Source organism: Colletotrichum acutatum (genome assembly GCF_030867785.1).
Source record: "Colletotrichum acutatum strain CBS 112980 chromosome Unknown BDZ83scaffold_11, whole genome shotgun sequence".
Classification (NCBI taxonomy): domain Eukaryota; kingdom Fungi; phylum Ascomycota; class Sordariomycetes; order Glomerellales; family Glomerellaceae; genus Colletotrichum; species Colletotrichum acutatum.
This window is the reverse complement of record NW_026849005.1, coordinates 474,876-490,956: the sequence shown is the minus strand read 5'-3', so window position 1 is coordinate 490,956 and position 16,081 is coordinate 474,876. Positions and strand designations below refer to the sequence as shown.

General features: G+C 53.8%; 6 protein-coding genes across 6 annotated transcripts; 2 read left to right on the top strand and 4 right to left on the bottom strand.

The window, feature by feature from the left end:
• Positions 1-19: 19 nt before the first annotated feature.
• Positions 20-1,924, bottom strand: BDZ83DRAFT_35804 (bystin). Its single transcript, XM_060502559.1, has 3 exons — positions 1,116-1,924; positions 634-1,062; positions 20-577 (listed from the first exon to the last, which is right to left on the bottom strand). The coding sequence occupies exons 1-3, from the start codon at positions 1,727-1,729 to the stop codon at positions 157-159; spliced, it is 1,464 nt and encodes a 487-aa protein (XP_060369605.1). The 5' UTR covers positions 1,730-1,924; the 3' UTR covers positions 20-156.
• Positions 1,821-3,420, top strand: BDZ83DRAFT_760893 (uncharacterized protein; the record flags this gene model as incomplete). Its single annotated transcript, XM_060515170.1, has 4 exons — positions 1,821-2,140; positions 2,205-2,354; positions 2,407-2,520; positions 2,599-3,420. The coding sequence occupies exons 1-4, from the start codon at positions 2,120-2,122 to the stop codon at positions 3,418-3,420; spliced, it is 1,107 nt and encodes a 368-aa protein (XP_060369604.1). The 5' UTR covers positions 1,821-2,119.
• Positions 3,421-4,021: 601 nt separating this feature from the next.
• Positions 4,022-4,500, bottom strand: BDZ83DRAFT_748294 (uncharacterized protein; the record flags this gene model as incomplete). The annotated part of the gene is made up of 3 exons (XM_060513592.1): positions 4,022-4,053; positions 4,133-4,213; positions 4,308-4,500. The coding sequence occupies 3 exons, from the start codon at positions 4,498-4,500 to the stop codon at positions 4,022-4,024; spliced, it is 306 nt and encodes a 101-aa protein (XP_060369603.1).
• Positions 4,501-4,981: 481 nt separating this feature from the next.
• BDZ83DRAFT_748293 (uncharacterized protein) lies at positions 4,982-8,984 on the bottom strand (the record flags this gene model as incomplete). Its single annotated transcript, XM_060513591.1, has 2 exons — positions 4,982-8,603; positions 8,656-8,984. 2 exons carry the CDS (start codon positions 8,982-8,984, stop codon positions 4,982-4,984), a joined length of 3,951 nt encoding a protein of 1,316 aa, XP_060369602.1.
• A 3,006-nt stretch (positions 8,985-11,990) lies between these two features.
• BDZ83DRAFT_647833 (uncharacterized protein) lies at positions 11,991-13,437 on the top strand (the record flags this gene model as incomplete). Its single annotated transcript, XM_060510118.1, has 3 exons — positions 11,991-12,033; positions 12,092-12,292; positions 12,350-13,437. The coding sequence occupies 3 exons, from the start codon at positions 11,991-11,993 to the stop codon at positions 13,435-13,437; spliced, it is 1,332 nt and encodes a 443-aa protein (XP_060369601.1).
• A 783-nt stretch (positions 13,438-14,220) lies between these two features.
• BDZ83DRAFT_35774 (uncharacterized protein) lies at positions 14,221-15,670 on the bottom strand. The gene has a single exon (XM_060502557.1). It carries the CDS (start codon positions 15,445-15,447, stop codon positions 14,344-14,346), a length of 1,104 nt encoding a protein of 367 aa, XP_060369600.1. The 5' UTR covers positions 15,448-15,670; the 3' UTR covers positions 14,221-14,343.
• Positions 15,671-16,081: the final 411 nt, after the last annotated feature.

Sequence of the window (16,081 nt, the reverse complement as noted above, 5' to 3'; positions counted from 1 at the left end):
CCAGAGAAACGTGAGTCACCATATCAAAATGTCAGGAGCTTCTCAGAATCCATTCGATTAGGATTGCGGGTATCAAATCAGACCTGCTAACGCCTTCTAATGCCCAGGGGTTGGCCAAGCTCCATTTCCCATGTCCCAGTTTTTTTCATGTGTCGTTCAATCCACGAGCATCGTATCATCACCGTCGAATGCGGCACTCTGCTGCTCAACAGCCACTCCCTTTCCTCTGCCAGCCAGCAACTCTCGCCTAATCTCAGGCGCAATAGAGTGGTGGCCGTGGGTCAATAGCAAGTCCAACAGCGCCTCTCGCTGGTCCTCACTCAGGTCGTTTCTGTATCTCTGGGCGAATGCCAGAAGATTTTGGTGGAAGACGACGGGCAGCGACTTGACCATGTCTCCAGAGAAGGACTGGCCCTCCTTGATGGATGCAGGGTCCACACTTCTGAATCGCAGGAAATGGAAGACGAGCGAGTCGATGACCTGGTACGGAAGGGCGTACTTCTTCTCCAGCAGGGCCTTGATGAAGATGTTGGCCGCACCACCGCCCTCGGTGCCCGCCGAAGCTTCCTGAGCAGCACTGCAGCCGCGTTAGCACATAATCACGGCCAAAACTTGAAGAACGGGGAAGCCTACATCTCGGTGATACCCTTCAAAGCCGCAGCGGAATGAAGTACTGGCACTGACACTCTGACGAGCACAGCAGAAACAATTTGCGCCTCACGAATCGTGCAGCCGCTGGAAAGAAGGGGGAACAAGAAGCCGAGGAAGAACGCTCGGGGCTTGTACAGACTCTTCTTCAGCGCGTCGAACAAGTGCACATTCAGCTTCTTGTTCTCGTAGATATCCTCGCGGACCTTGTCGAGGACAACAAGCTCCATAAACTTCTGACAGACGATGGGCTTCGACGCAGAAAAGATCCTCGTCGCTTGGTAAACAGCGTTGGGCGTCCACTTTTGGGGTTCCGTAACTTCGATGATGTCCTCCCAATGAGGCAGAGTCGGCAGAATTTTGAAGGGTTTTGGCAGGGGGCCGCTCTTGTATCGCGACAGAATGAATCCAACCCTACCAAACGGTTAGCAACAAACTTCTGGTGAGAGCCAATCTGAGGTACATACTTTGTGTACACTTCAACGACTTTCGGGGGAAGCTCATATTCCTCATCACGAACGGGGACGCCCGCTGCTTTCCGGGCCTCGGCAGCCTCGTGCGCCGCAATCTTCTCCAGAATGAGCTCCGTCAAGTTGGTGCCACCGCCAGCCATCTCGTCGTCGGGACCCTTGCTGCCCCAGCCGTGCTGGTTCAGCATCGCCGCAGGGTCATCTTCGGCCTCGGGCAAGAATTTGCGGTATGTCTCGAGATCTTCCGGGTCGATCTCGATCTCCTCGACAATTTCGTCCTCTTCACCCCAGGCCTCCTCATCGTCGTACGCTTGTTCGTCGCCGACATCAGTGCCGTATCTCGATTCGATTCCGAAAAGGTCGACAGTGGGTTTCGCTGCGGCTTGAGGCTTCGCAGAACCGTCCTCCTCGGCAAGCTCTCGGCCTAGCTTGAGAATGGTGCGACTCCGTGTCGCATCGACGAAGCCTTCGCCATTATCTTCTTCGTCCGAGTTCTTGCCCTTCTTTCTCTTGGGCGCCTTGTTCTTCAAGGGACCTGTAGCAAGGATATCATCCTGCAGAGGGTTGTGTCTCCGCGACTGGCGGTCGGTCGGGGTGGTAGCCTTGCCCATTGTTGAGAGTCACTCGGTCAGAAATGGTCGTGGCGGAGTGCGACTGACAGGCAGGATAAGCGGTGCCTCTTTTTTTTTTTTTTCCTGTGAGCCAGAAATTTTTGATTTTCTTATCGATTGCCCCGCGCCTGATTAGTGCCCAGAACCCTGGACCGGTTTGTTACGGGGCCTGTGTGGTCCTTTGTCCAATGAGAACCCCTGATGTTGACTTCATCGGCGAGCAGAGTCAATGCCCCGCCACCAAACCCCCACCAAAAAGCTTCTGCAAGTGACTCTGCGAGTCTGTCTTATAGTGAAATTGAGACCTCTCCTCAAAAGGCTGCAGGAGCTTAGCAAATTTCGCGCAGTTCTTTCTTTTGATTCACGATATACACTGAAAAACAACTAAAAATGCCTACAGAATTAGAAGAGGTATGTTTACTCGATCAGGAATGCCTACTTTGCACTTTGTTGGACTCATCTCATGACGTGATAGCTCGTGGGCTTCATCGCTCATCCCAATGCGAATCTCAGAAAGGTAGCCATCGAGAACCTCGTAGGCTACTCACAGGCGGACCCGGCAATCTTCAAGACAGAGAACTTGACTCCCGTAAAGCACCTCAAGTTCCTAGTCAGAGATCACCCTGTAAGCACAAGCCTCTCATCACTTACCTGATCCTGAGACTGACAGTATTCAGAAAATCGCAGAACATGCGTTGACAATCCTCGTCAACCTTACTGCCGAGAAAGATGTTCTTGAAAACGTGGCGACAGACCAGAAATTTATTGATATTCTCCTGGACTTGGTAGTAGTGTGTCAACTTTTTTCAATTTGGCATAGAACCATGCAGTTATGGGACTATGCGATTTGCTAACCCCGTTTCCTACAGAAACCCGACGAGGCAAACGCCAACCTGATGGCAATGCTGCTTGCCAACTTGGCAAAGTGGGACGGCCTCAACACTATCGTTACCAAGAAGCAAACACCGCCAGCGGAGCTCAAGTCCAACGACTTGGTTCTCAACCAGCTGGTCGATCTCTTTGTAAAGGAAAAGGGAGCTTACAACAAGGACGCTGACTACGACTACCTCGCCTACCTCTTTGCAGATCTTACCAAGCACGCTGAAGTGCGCCAGCACTTTGTCACCCGGCAAGACTACGACGAAGTCATCCCCATCACCAAGCTCAAGGTCTTCACCGAGCACCAGTCCGAGATCCGGAGGAAGGGTGTCGCGAGCACAATCAAGAACGTCGCGTTTGAGATTCAGTTCCACTCCACCTTCATGGATGAGGACGAGGTTGACATCCTGCCGTACATCCTTCTCCCCATCACCGGCAACGAGGAGTACGACGAGGACGACACTATGGGCATGCTGCCTGATCTGCAGCTCTTGCCCCCCGATAAGAAGCGTGACTCGGATCCCAAGATCATTCAGACGCATATCGAGACCCTTCTGCTCTTCACCACGACGAGAGGAGGTCGCGATCTGCTGAGGCGGGTCAGCGTGTACCCTATCATCCGCGAAAACCACTCCCGCGTCAACGACGAGGGCGTCAAGGATGCCTGCGACCGTTTGGTGCAAGTACTGATGAGAGACGAGGAGCCAGAGGAGGGCGAGGGCGAGGCGGAGTCCAAGCCTAAGGAGCTGACCAATGGCTCAAAGGTCGAGGAGGTCGATGATGACGACGATGATGAGATTGTCGAGGTCTAGACGGGTAGTATCATGATGAGGTTTGCAAGTTCTTCCCTATGGTCATGGCTTATGTAGAAAGAGGGGATACCCAGGTCCAGAATCTAAAAGTTGGTAATTTTTTCATCTGAAGAAAACAGAACATGCCTGAGGAAGGCACCGAAGCGGTGACTGGCGCGAAGGATATACATTCGATCTCTCCGTTCGCCTCAGTAAATATCTTGGACATTTGGCTCGTCTATCTGGCCAACTGGGTTGAGGCGCATGACTACCTTCACCGCTGCCAGTATTGGCGCTGGGTTCGATCCTCATCCCGGGCGGCCGCCTTTTTGCCGTTTTTGTGCTTCCTATTCCCCCTCGTTCCTTCCTTCGTAAGGTGAGATATCATGACAGCATTTCCTCAAAAAGTGGGACACGCCGACGACATCCCAACAGGACTCAAAAGTATATGAGCAACATCAGGTAAGTAGGTGAGCAATGCGTAGCGATTCTCGAGGAAGACAGCACTGGGATCATCTGCCTAAGACTTTCGATACTTGACACTCTCCGTACCCATCCCTTTTGACGGGTTCCAAAGCTCAGAACCAGCCCTCACCTCACCCTGCGTTCTTCCAAGATCCCTCTACTCGACAGTGACAGTCACCTTACTCTTGTCTATCACTCAAAGTCAGCCCTTCTTCTCGCCTCATCCTTCTTTATCAAACCTCCAAAGCAAACGCGGGAAATAACTCACAAAAGGCAACATGGTCTTTAATCTCCTTAGCCCCATCCTTGGGCGTAGGGTAATACCAAGCCGCGTCCTTGAGTTTGTCGTCTACACACATCCATGCCATTCCCCATAGTCAGCCGCCGTAGTCCAAAGGTATAGGAGTAGTAGATATAAGCCAGATGTCAGAACTTGAACTCACCCCCGACTCTGACCGAGTAGTAATTCGCAGTCCCCTTCCAAGGACAAAATGTCGTCGTCTCCGTCTTCTCAAAGGCCTCCGTCCTGACTGCCGAGGGCGGGAAGTAGACGTTCCCCTCGACCTCCTCCCACTCCGTCGCCTCCGCGAGCGTGGTGCCGTTGACGACGGCCTTGGCTTTCCCGGTCTTGGTCATATTTTCTTTTCCCTTTCGCTGTTCGTTTACTTCTGTAGTTAGAAATATGACCAAAACTTAGCAACCTGCTGGGTTTGGTATGAGACTCTGTGTTCGCTCTAGGTGAGGTGGGACTGTAGCTGGATCAGCGGCTTATGAGCAGGAACTCAATGTGAGAAAGGAGGGGGGATGCGGGGAATGCGTCGTCTATGCGCCTTTGAATCTTCGTCGAGTCTCCAACGTCATTGGTCTTTGATGATTTATAAGCACTAGGTAGTCGTCCAATGTTTCTCTTTACAGGCCTTTGTCTGTGTCGGATTCACGATGTTAACTGATGCAATATGAGAGGTGATGGTAGGATTGCGGGTTAGGAGTATCCAAGGACTGTATTCCAATACTCAAAAACACTAACGCTACTTCTGTTTTTCTCTAATGCTAATGTTTCCCCTTGAACGCCGGCTGGGTATATGCGTTTGTTTCATTACATATTCAAATACACAATTCAAAGGTTGATAATGTCAATCTCTGAGAAATCGGGCGGGTTGGCGCCATACACCACGCGAACCTTGCTGTCGAGAGCCGTGCCCTCATTACTGATCCAGATGTGTTCGCTATATTCCTTGGTGCGCCGGATCTCGTCATCGCTCACCCCAATATCGTCACGGGGCAGCCAGACTGCAGGCGCGCGCGCCCGCAGAGCGTAATGCTTGAACGCGTTCTTAACGAGTGCGTCACGCTCATCGGGTGTCAAGTCTTCGATTTCGTCGTGGAAACCGCCATACAACGCTTCTCCCAGTGCCCGTTGAGCCTCGAGATCCTTATTTCGCTGCTGACGTCGGTACTCGGCTGCCGTGTGTACAGGTGCGGGGCCCATCTTCCAGGTCTTGCTGCGCAGGTTTTTGCCCTCCCGCTTAGCCCAGTGACCGACATCCTTGACCTTACGCATAGTCGAAGGCTTCCTTTTCGGTGCTCCGTTACTCATGGTTTGCATTTCGATATCGCGGTTGACCGATCCGGCACCGTCTCCATTTCTCATGGGCGTCTTCTCATCGTCTTCATCATCGTCGTCGTCGCCGAGTCCTAGGCGCTTGTTCTGTGCTCGTTGAAATGCTTCGTCTCTGATGACTGCCTCGTCTTCGACGGTGATGGGCAAGTATCGGAACAGCGGCGAGAAGGACGTATTGAGCGAAATTTGGTAAACGGCCGTAAATCCTATGGTGATGAGCATAATGATACCCTGCGGCACGGCAGTGTTGTTGTTATGCTCGTCTTGCACGATGAAGAATAAGCCTGCCAAGCAAGCCTCCATCACGTACAGGCCCGTGAACGTCTGGTTGATCGCACGGGGATACAAGACGCCGCCTGTATCATTCTCAAACCGCGTAACATACAGCATGCTATAGCGTTGAGCAAACCACAGCAGACCAAACGTCAGGACCGCAAAGAGCGAAATGAGCGGGGCAATAACGCAGTAGACAAGTGCGATACACGCAAAGTTGGTGTAGACAGGGAAGAATTGACCCCACGCAATTTTTGATAAGGTCGTGTTGCGCTTCCACTTGTCGCGGGCTGTAGAGTCAAGAATTCTGGCCAGAATATACCAAACCAGGACAGCACCGATCTGAAGCAATGTACCAGAACTCACAGACAATGCCTGCAGCAACATGTAGGAGAAGAAGTAGTTCGACGCTCTTGGCAGGTTGTCGGCAAGGAGATCCAGAATGCTCGTGACATTGGTAAGGTCTTCGACGTTCTTGGCCAACTTTTCGGCCGACGCGGTAAAGAACGACGCGATGGAAACGACGAGGAAGACTTGGATGAAGAGGAAGACGAAGTAGAATCGCTGGACGAATTCTGCTTTCTGTGATCCCGTCTTGACACCCCGGAAGAGGGCAAGCTGTTCGAGGATATGAGGGACGATGAAGAGCAGGAGGGCGAGCAGAATCGCTGGCAAGACACCAGCAACGGCAGAAGCGACGTTATCGATGGGCGCCTTCTTGATCCAGTCCAGCCACGGGAACCTCTCAACCAGACCATCAATGTTGGCAATTGACGCCGTAAAGGCAATAGGAATAGCCCAGAAGAAAGCCATGGCCGCGATGATGATGGTGACGGTGCCAGATCTGATTGACTCGTGCCACCACTTCATGGCCATGTTGTCCCAAATTACATCCCTTGGCGAGACTTCGTTGATTCGAGGTGACATATGCTTTGGAATGTGGTGCATGAGACTTTGGCAGGCCATGTGCGCTGAGACCTGGTGGTTGAATTGGATGAAGGCAGAGTTCATGAGGGGATACCGCTCTGGGTGTGCTTGATCATCTTCAATCTCAACATTCAGACGAGCCAGCTCAGAGCGGCACCAGTAGATGGTGTCAACTTTGGGGCCAAATGTAAGCCATGCGAGCCAGTTTGGGAAACCCCAGCGCGGAAGTCGATGGGTCGGCCTGTCCTTTTCTTTGACCCATTTGCGCCATTCTGCGTCATCATCCAGTATGTTCTTGTATTCACCGCCGACAGCATTCCATTCGGGATAATCGACAGGAATTTGCTCGTCGTCGCCCATGAAGGGAATGTAAGATTTGATGTTCTGCCACAAGGTCTTGTCCTTCGACTTTTGGTTGAATGGGTACTCTCCGCCATCGAACCCCTGAGGCACAGGAGACGCGTAGCCACCAGCAGGGGCCTTCCAAAATTGCCAGAACTTGCGCGTTTCCTGATCGTACATGTGGTCCAGGTTGCTGACTTTGCGAACAGTGTTGCCGTTGCCAAATGGCTCGTAGCTTCGCTTGTAGTTGGGATCGGCAGTTTCCTGAGAGACAGCCGAAACGTTTCTAGAGTGGGTCTTTTGCGTCTCGGTGTTCGCGAGCGGCTCGACTTGCTCCGTGGTGTCCTTTGTGCTTTTGGGCGTGGCGGGTCGGTCGTTGTCGGCCAGGATTTGAATTTTGCGCGGACGGTTGTCTGGATGCAGCATAGCGAAGCCGTTGGTTGTCTCAACGGTGTCGTCTACATCTTCAGTGAATTCCTTGATTTCTTTTTGGGCCTTTCCAAGGCCACCAAGCAGACCTTTGCCAACCTTGGTGACGCCGTCGCCGATAAGGCCCAGCCCGAAGCCCTTAGACTGGGGTCGGTTACCATCTTCGGATGAACTCGAAGACGAAGTGCTCGAGCGCCTTGACTTTGCATCATCGCGGTTCTCGTTGATGACGGCGCTGATGTCGTGAGGGACCTCATCATGTTCGCCGGAGCTAACACCTTGACCAGCTTCGGCCCTCTTTTTAGCCTCGGCATCTTCTGCCTGTCTCCTGAGAGCCTGCTCCTGCCTTGACGGTCCTTTTGACTTGGACGCTTTTCTCGCAGCCTTCTCTTCCTGTTTCTTCCTCTTGAGTTGCTTCTTCTTCGCAGCCTTGACTAGATCTGTTTCAGCGGATTCGAGCTTCAGGTGGACGTCTTCCCGCTGCTGGATCTTTTCAAGGAGTGGCGTTAGGTCGCGGTTGAGCCAGATGTTCCGAATTTGACCAGGGAAAACATCAAATAGACCACTAAGAGCCTCTTCGGTCAACCATTTGGAAGGAATGCTATTGACGAGGATGGTTGTGGCAGAAGCGCGGAGTCTATGCTCGGCACTTGTCAAATAGTCCTGGCGAACTTTGACATAAACGCGCAACTCGAAAAAGAAAACTGTGCAGACCCAAACGATTACGAGCAATGCAAGAATCAAGTGTGCCCAATATCGCCCAGTGTGGTTCTTACCCACATTGCCCCATGCCAAGGTGTCCAGGCCGGTAGGCACCGTCGAGGCGTCATTATTGGCTCTGGCCATGAGACGGACTGGAGAAGAGCTGGTGCCATTGGCAGTGTCATTCTTGGCCTCGTCAACGAGATCGTGGCCTTGACCATCGCTGTAGTTTAGCGGAGTCAAAATTGGAATGACGATTGCCGCAATTGGGATAAAGATGGTGAGCAGGGTTCTGAGGTATCGTAAGAAGAAGTAGGCGTCCAATCCGCACTTCTTGATGATCTCGCGGTCGTTGTATTTGACCAGCGTGCTGATTAGACTCCATGGTGCGCTAGGAGGTGATTCGGTTCTTTCGCGCTCGGGGACGAGATACGTTTTCGGTTTGCTGCGATTCGTTAGTATTGTCTAGCAAGGGATAGTCAAGCAGGTAAACGCACAAGATACGCGCAATTTTGTTTCTTAGAAGCAGAAAGGCGAGGATTTGGATGGCGAAGACCACCAAACCAGTGAGCAGGGCAGTGAGGAACGCAACGAGCGTAATTCCTTGGTACTTCTCGCTACCTGCGACATTGAGTGCTGATGTTGTAGCAGCGGCAGTATCTGATGTTGCCGAGGCACTCGATGTGGATGTTATGGTTCCATTGGAGCTCAATGTCGCAGAGAGTGTAGTAGAGAGAGCGGTCGAGAGCGAGGAGGCGAGAGACGACGCGAGGGTACCCGTCAGGGTGGCCGAGCCTGAGGGTGTCGCAGTGGGAGTCGTCGACATCGTCCACTAGTTGGCCCAGGAGGTGCCGATGTGTCGAATCACCGTGTGGCTACCAGCCTCGACAGCTATGTTGTTGTCGTCGTGTTCGTGTGGGCGCTGAGAAGTTGTTATTGAGAAAGGAGGTAGTCTTGGCGGAGAAGAGGTAGACCGAAATGATGTCGAAGGTCGGACTGGGGACGAAAAACGTGGGGGCAGTCGAGGATTCAGTTCACGATACCAACAAAATTAGGCATGGTGGTCGTATCGAAGTCTGTATTCTCGTTCGTGTCGGACAGTAGCCGTAAGAGAATTACTGCGTGTGGCTGTTGGTCGTGTCCAGGACCGATGGTATTGTCACGCAACTGAATTTCTAGCTTGGGGAAGAAGCAGATGTCAAGTAATTAACTAGCCGGGCCAAGGAACGACGAGAGAAAGACAGACTACTGCGTAGAGGTGGTTCAGAGAAAGAGAGGCCAGGAGCGAGCCAGTGCCAAGGAATCGCAGGCAAAGGGTTTGACCGAAGTAGTTGTGCTTCTTTGATTGGCCGACAAGGTGCAGATATAACAACGACCAGGGCCCGGACAGGGGCACTGCAGGTGCACTTTACTGCTTCAAGTCGCTGCAGGCCCCCCAGTGAACCCCCCCCCCCCCAGAGTCAATCGCTAGGTGCGCTGTTGCTGGTTTTCCTTACTTCGCTTCAGGAGCCCTGCAACTGGTGACATCAGCGGCTTCATTGGTTGTTCGCTACAAACGAAACAGACCCCTGCCACTCTGCGGGACAAAGTGGGATCCCGCCGCGGTTCGCCATAACTCTGGCCCAATCACTTGTCAGTTACCACTGGGGTCGCCAATGTCGCCAGAATACGGAGTACGTACCACCTGGGTAGGGGACCTCGACCACGGTCCACGGATGCCTCCAAAACCTCTCATCATAAGGTCCTCTACGCATTACACTGTGTATCTCTTTCATCATTCATTGCACGAGAGTACAGTTCCATCTTCCACCAACCGAGCCAGATATCGCTAATTTGCTTGCTATAATAGGTATGAATAAAGACGGGACGTACAGCACGACCCTTGGCCTTCCGGTCGTCCAGCCTGTTCAAACCTCAAGAGATGTGGTGGGCATGGGCAGTCTTTGACCACCCACCCCACGTTGACGCGCTGTTCTGACGCATGCCTCAGAAATAGATCAGCGCGCGCTTCGTCCCAAGTACCAGCCGAAAGACACTCCTCGCTTGCCAAATCAGCTTGCTCCCCAGGTTCAAGACTTGAATGCCCCTGAGAATATCGTCGTTTCTCGATTCCTCCCAGCCAGAGGAAACAATTCATTTGTTCCTCGTACGGGACAAACAACGACATGAACACCACCATCTGAATGAGCATGCTGCACAATGGAACACTTGTGGCCATTTTGCCGCTCTTACTATCAATTAACCGGGCCATCCCTGTACAAGCAAGGCGAATCGACAATGAACCTTGTCCACATTGACAAGCTTACCGAGAGACGTTGTCGTGGCTAAATGGGGCGAGGTTGCGTGGCTGTGCCACTCTAAATATCCATTTGGTGAACTGTGGAATTCGCCAACCTTTTCGTTGCCGTTGTCCGCGCCGTCCTCCAGCATTTCGGGTCGTGGGGTATCCCAACAGTCGACTTGAAGACCAAGTCTTGAATTAAACCACCTGCGCCTCGGAAAGCGAAGCTTTCGCCGAGACGCCGCCCTTTCACGTCTCCCGATCACAAGAAAGCGATATTACACTGTCTACGCCACATAGCGTCCCGAAGGGTGTCTAGTCTGTTCTGCTACTCTCCGTCACCAAATGTTGCCAAGGCAAGTGAGCACAGAAGCTGGTTATTGACCACCAGTGGGAACGAAGGCGTCTGGTTTCCGCGTATCGCACTGGTCCATTGGGATCCCATTTCTTGGCACAATGTCCCGACAACAATATCAGCCGTCATTTGAAATGTCCAAAAGAGGGAGCTGGGATTGACATCCACGATCGAAAATCCTGCTCTCGACAGAGATTTACGAACAACTGGCTTCGCATGCCACCGCCATGCCTCCTCCGTCATCCGTCCACCCGTCCACCCATACAAACCCTTGCTTTCCTCCAGCCGTCGCTTTTGGGTTCCCGGCCTCCAGATATCGGAGCAAGACTACCCACCTCGGGATCGTGCTGTGGGAGCGTTGCAGAGAGAAGCGAACCATCACCAGGGGTTCCCACCCCTTAAGCGGCCGAGGCAAATCATAACAGTCCCGGCGCCGGGGCACCGTGCTGTTCTTTTTCGCGACATGACGACAAGATTTCGGCCCTCCCTCCGAACGCGGGGATTCTCCCCCAAACCTGGATGGGCGCCTGTGAGCGAGCCACCATTGTATGGCACGTACGGAGTACAACAAAGACACAATCGCCGCTGTCAGCGATGAAGCTAGCGAGCCACATTTCCACACGGACGGGCCAGGCCACCTGCATATGTCTGTTTTGGAGTCTAGACGCACGCATGCCGACTTTCACATCCGAATTGCACCCGTGACTAAGCCAATTCTTTTGACACGACATCTGACAGCTTCGTCAACCACCACCACCACCAACGCTGGCTAAACATTCAAGCAACTTTGACCGCCCGAAATTGGGGTTTGGGGTACGGCAGTATCCTAAAGTTCGCATCACCCCCACAGCACCGTCGGCGCACCGGCAGTTGGCTCGTCTACCAATGGCAATCCCGATGAATCGTATTTACTTCCCGTCCTGCGATCCCGGCTCTCTACCAGCTCATCAAAGGACCAAGGGGAGTTAGGGAATATCGCAGCATCCCCCTCATTCTAGATCGCTTCCCCGCTTCTCCAGCTGATAATGGACCCCGAGCTTACCTCCGATCCCCCACATGCCCCTCCATGTGAGGCTCCGTATCGTCTACTTCATAAGTAGCCCTTGGGACGACGATATTACCAGAAACCTTGGGCCAACTGAGCTCTGCAATTCGATACCCTTCGAGACACATACTACAGCACCATACTAGACACAATGGCAGACCCCAAGGATTTGAAGATTGCCATTATTGGCGCAGGTACTCGCCGCCTGGCTCACGAACCTTGTATACCGTCCACTAACACGAAGTTGCGTAGGAATGGGCGGCCTGGGTTGCGCACTTGCACTGGCCAAGAAGGGATTCAAGCACATTGATGTCTATGAGACAGCCTCCAACCTCGGCTTCGTCGGCGCCGGCATTCAAATGCCGCCAAACGTCGTCCGCGTACTTGATCGCCTAGGCTGCTGGCCTGAGATCGAGAAGACGTGTACAGACGTGAAGAGTTCAAGCATCCGACGTAAGGAGGACCTCTGCACCACCGCACAAGCACAACGTTACTGACATGTTAGCATAGAGGGCGCCACCAATGTTGAGCTCGCCCACGTCGAGATGCCCGACATTCGGAAACTCTACGGCTTCCCCCACTGCAACGGTCACCGCTCCTCCCTTGCCGGCGGCATGTACGATGCCTGTAAGAAGGAGTCCGCCATCACATTCCACTTCGCAACGGCGCTGCTCTCGGTCGAATCCTTTGCGCCCAAACCAAAGTTCACACTGCAGCCGCGCGACGGCGACTCCTACGCAGTCGAGTCCGACGTTCTCATCGCTTGCGACGGCATCAAGAGCATCATCCGCGCCCAACTGCTCGAGTCCATCGGCGCCGTCGGCGGAGAGGAGGATACGGGCCAGGCCGCCTACCGCATCATGCTCAAGCGTGAGCAGATCGCCGACGACCCGGAGCTCCTTGCCCTCCTCGACTCAGACGAGGTCATCCGCTGGATTGGCGAGAAGCGTCACATCATCGCCTACCCCGTCTCCTCGCACACGATCTACAATCTGTCCACCACACAGCCCGACTCCAACTTCGCCGTCGCCACGAACGCGACCTACACCACAAAGGGCTCCAAAAAGGCCATGCTCGACGTCTTCCACGACTTCTGCCCCCTCGTCCACCGCATGCTCAACCTTGTGCCCGACGGCGAGGTCTGCGAGTGGCGCCTACGCATGCACAAGCCCTTACCGACCTGGGTTCACAACGACGGGCCCGTCGCTCTCCTCGGCGACGCCTGCCACCCAACCCTCCCGCATCTGAGCCAGGGAGCCGCCATGGCCATCGAAGACGGCTCCGTCGTTGCCGAGGTCCTCGCCCGCGCGCCCGACACGTCTCCCGCGACCCTCCGGCGCTGCCTCAAGGCCTACGAGCTCTCCCGGCGCGACTGGACCTCCCAGCTCGTCAACATGGCCTTCCTCTCGGGCAAGCAGCTGCACCTCGGCGAGGGCAAAGCCAAGGAGGAGCGCGATCGCATGTTTGCCGAGTCCAAGCAGACCGGCGCTGTGCCGGATAAGTGGGCCTCGCCCGACGTGCAAAAGATGATTTATACAAATGACTGCGTGGCCAACATTCAAAGAGACTTTGACGAGTTCTTTAGTAGCGTAGCATAGAAATGGGACAGCAGATCATCTCATTGTAGATACCTGAATCTGTTTGTTCTTTTGGTGGAGTTTCGGTCTTCACTTTTGCCCTCCGAAACCTCTCTTACACATGTAACGTGAAAGTCTCCGTGGCGTTGCGCCTAGGATGCTTGCGTCCTCGGCCAAGCCACTCTCGATGAAGCATACCCCGCACTCGAGAGCTCAGCTCAGCTGAGCTTTGCCGATAGGGAATCAAAGTCACACACGATTTTGAGTTTAGTGAAGAGGACAGCAAGTTCCGAGGCGTATCCGTGATGATATTATGCTATGCGGTAAAAAAGAAAAGCTATCGAAACTCCCGGATCCCACCGGGTTCGATAAACACCAAAAAGGAACTCAAAAGGCCCTCGCAGAATTGAAAAGGGCTCGTTCCCCTGTAAAGCATACCCGTCTCTCAAGCCCAAGACAGAAGAAAAGTTATTGCTTCCCCGGATTCCACCTCGAGGAATCGAAAACTCTCGTCACCCCTTTGACGCCGTTCGAGACATGCAAGAAGGTCCCCCATGCCTACGACGATGAGAACAGCGCAATGTCGGCTTTACGCCTTCTGACTCTCGTCGCCCCCGTCTCTCAAACGGCGAGGGGTCGTCTGTCGTGTGCATCTTCCCACGCCATGCCATGCATTTCTTAGCATCGCATGGTGTCCAGACCAGATACCTTCCTACCCTCGCTCCATACTGCGTCTCCTTCTCTCCTGCCATCATCCCGTTCGGAAGTGGTACTGCTTATAACGTTCGATATGACGATCGGTCGTAAAGTAGTTTAGTTTTTGGGGGTATCGTGTGATTTGTATTGTAATGTCGCTCCGTGTAAGTTGGCCCCTTAGAATCCCAGTAAGACAAACCGTTCGACAGGCCGCCGGCTTAGAACAAGCAGTCAAGACAGCAGCAGCACGCGAGCGCACCGAGCAGACCAGCCATAATGCCGCCTCCCGAGCCGCCGCCGCGGTTGTCCTGGTAGTAACCGCCCTGCGGTGGGTACTGCTGTCCGTACTGGCCCTGGGGCGGGTAGGGTCCTTGGGGAGGATATTGTCCCGGGGGGTACTGCTGTCCCGGAGGTGGGTAAGGGCCTTGCTGATGGCCGTAGTTCATCTCCGGGCCGGGGGAGTAGTATTGTCCCGGCGGAGGGGTGCCGTAGCCTCCTGGGCCGCCCGGGGGAGGCGGGGAGCCGTAGCCCTGGTAGGCTTGTTGCGGGTGTTGAGGGGGAGGACCGCCGTACGCGGGGGGCTTGTCGTGGTCGGCCATTGTTTGGTATGGAAGCTGGTTGTTGTTTGTGATGGATGAAGATGAGAGAAGTAGGCGCGACGGGTTCGAGTTGTGTCGCGGGTTGGGTGAGAGGTGAAGGTAAATGACTTTCTCGGTTTGCCTTTCGACGACGATTGCAGAAAATAGAAAAAGGAAGACAAGGAAGTCCGTTTGCTCGAAGTGGTGCGGCGAGATCCCCTTTGTCGGACGGAGGCTGCGGAGGGCTCGGAGGCGGGATTACGTGTAGAGGATGGAGGAAGAAGAAGAATGCAAGCGGCGGATGGCGAAGGGGAAGAGGAACCGGTGCGAGGAGTTTAAGGAACGGGTATCGAAGAGCCACACACACACACCTCTGAATAGAGAGAATGAACACACCACCCGGGAACGTGGCGATGTTGGGGGAAAAAGAATGGGAGGATCGAGGGTCAGGAAAGGACGTGCGTTGCGTGCGTGGATGGATTGGACGGGATTGAGCCAAGCCGCGATTTTGGAGGGAGGCAACCTGCCTGACCCTTGTCGGTGAAGGTACCTTATGTTCGCCTGGCCGCACCTGCTGGTCGCCTGCGACTCTCGTTTCGACACTCTCTTTCGTTTTAGCGGGCGGCGTTAAGTTTGCGGGTTTGCTCGTGACTCTAGCCTGAAATAGGCTTATGCGCACCAAGTCTCTGGGCGCGCGCCGCGGGGAGTCTTGGGGGTCTTGGGGTCTTGGAGTGTTCGTAAGCTTGTCTTTGCCCATGTATCTTTTTGTTGGGTCACTTTTTGCAGTGTAATTGCGATGGGATCCGTATGTCTCCGTTTTGGACGGAGGGTCCCCGTTCAATTGCACCTACAAATCATACGGATTCCGGACTACCATTACGGATGGAATTTATTTAAACAAAAAAAGTAGCGGTCCAACACCAAGACGAAGAAAGGCTCAATGAGGCTTCCTGCACAAGCTCTCATCTCCTCCTTCATCCCATATTCTAAGAGTATGCGCGACACAAGGCGACAAGCGTCGGAGGGAAACAGATACACAGCATCAAGCAGTACCTAATGCTGGCATCCAAAGCAGGCACCTGTGACATTCGCCAGCCCCAAACTGTCCCTGTCTCAAATCCGTCCGCCTCCCCTTTCTCCTTCTCCTACCTTGCTCCCCACCAGTCAAGCTCACCCAACCATCCCGCAATGAATAAACCCCCTGGTCCTTCGGCTCCCCGGCAAAGACCCCAGCAATCCAATGAGAGGCCAGTCGCCATCCCAAAGGTCGCGTTCGCATTGCCCCATCTGATCACACCCGTTGCTATGTATGTACTGTAGCGCTGCTGGAGCTTGAGCCCCTTCCCACGGGACCACGACAGAGTGCTGCCGCCGTCCCGGAGCGGCATGCA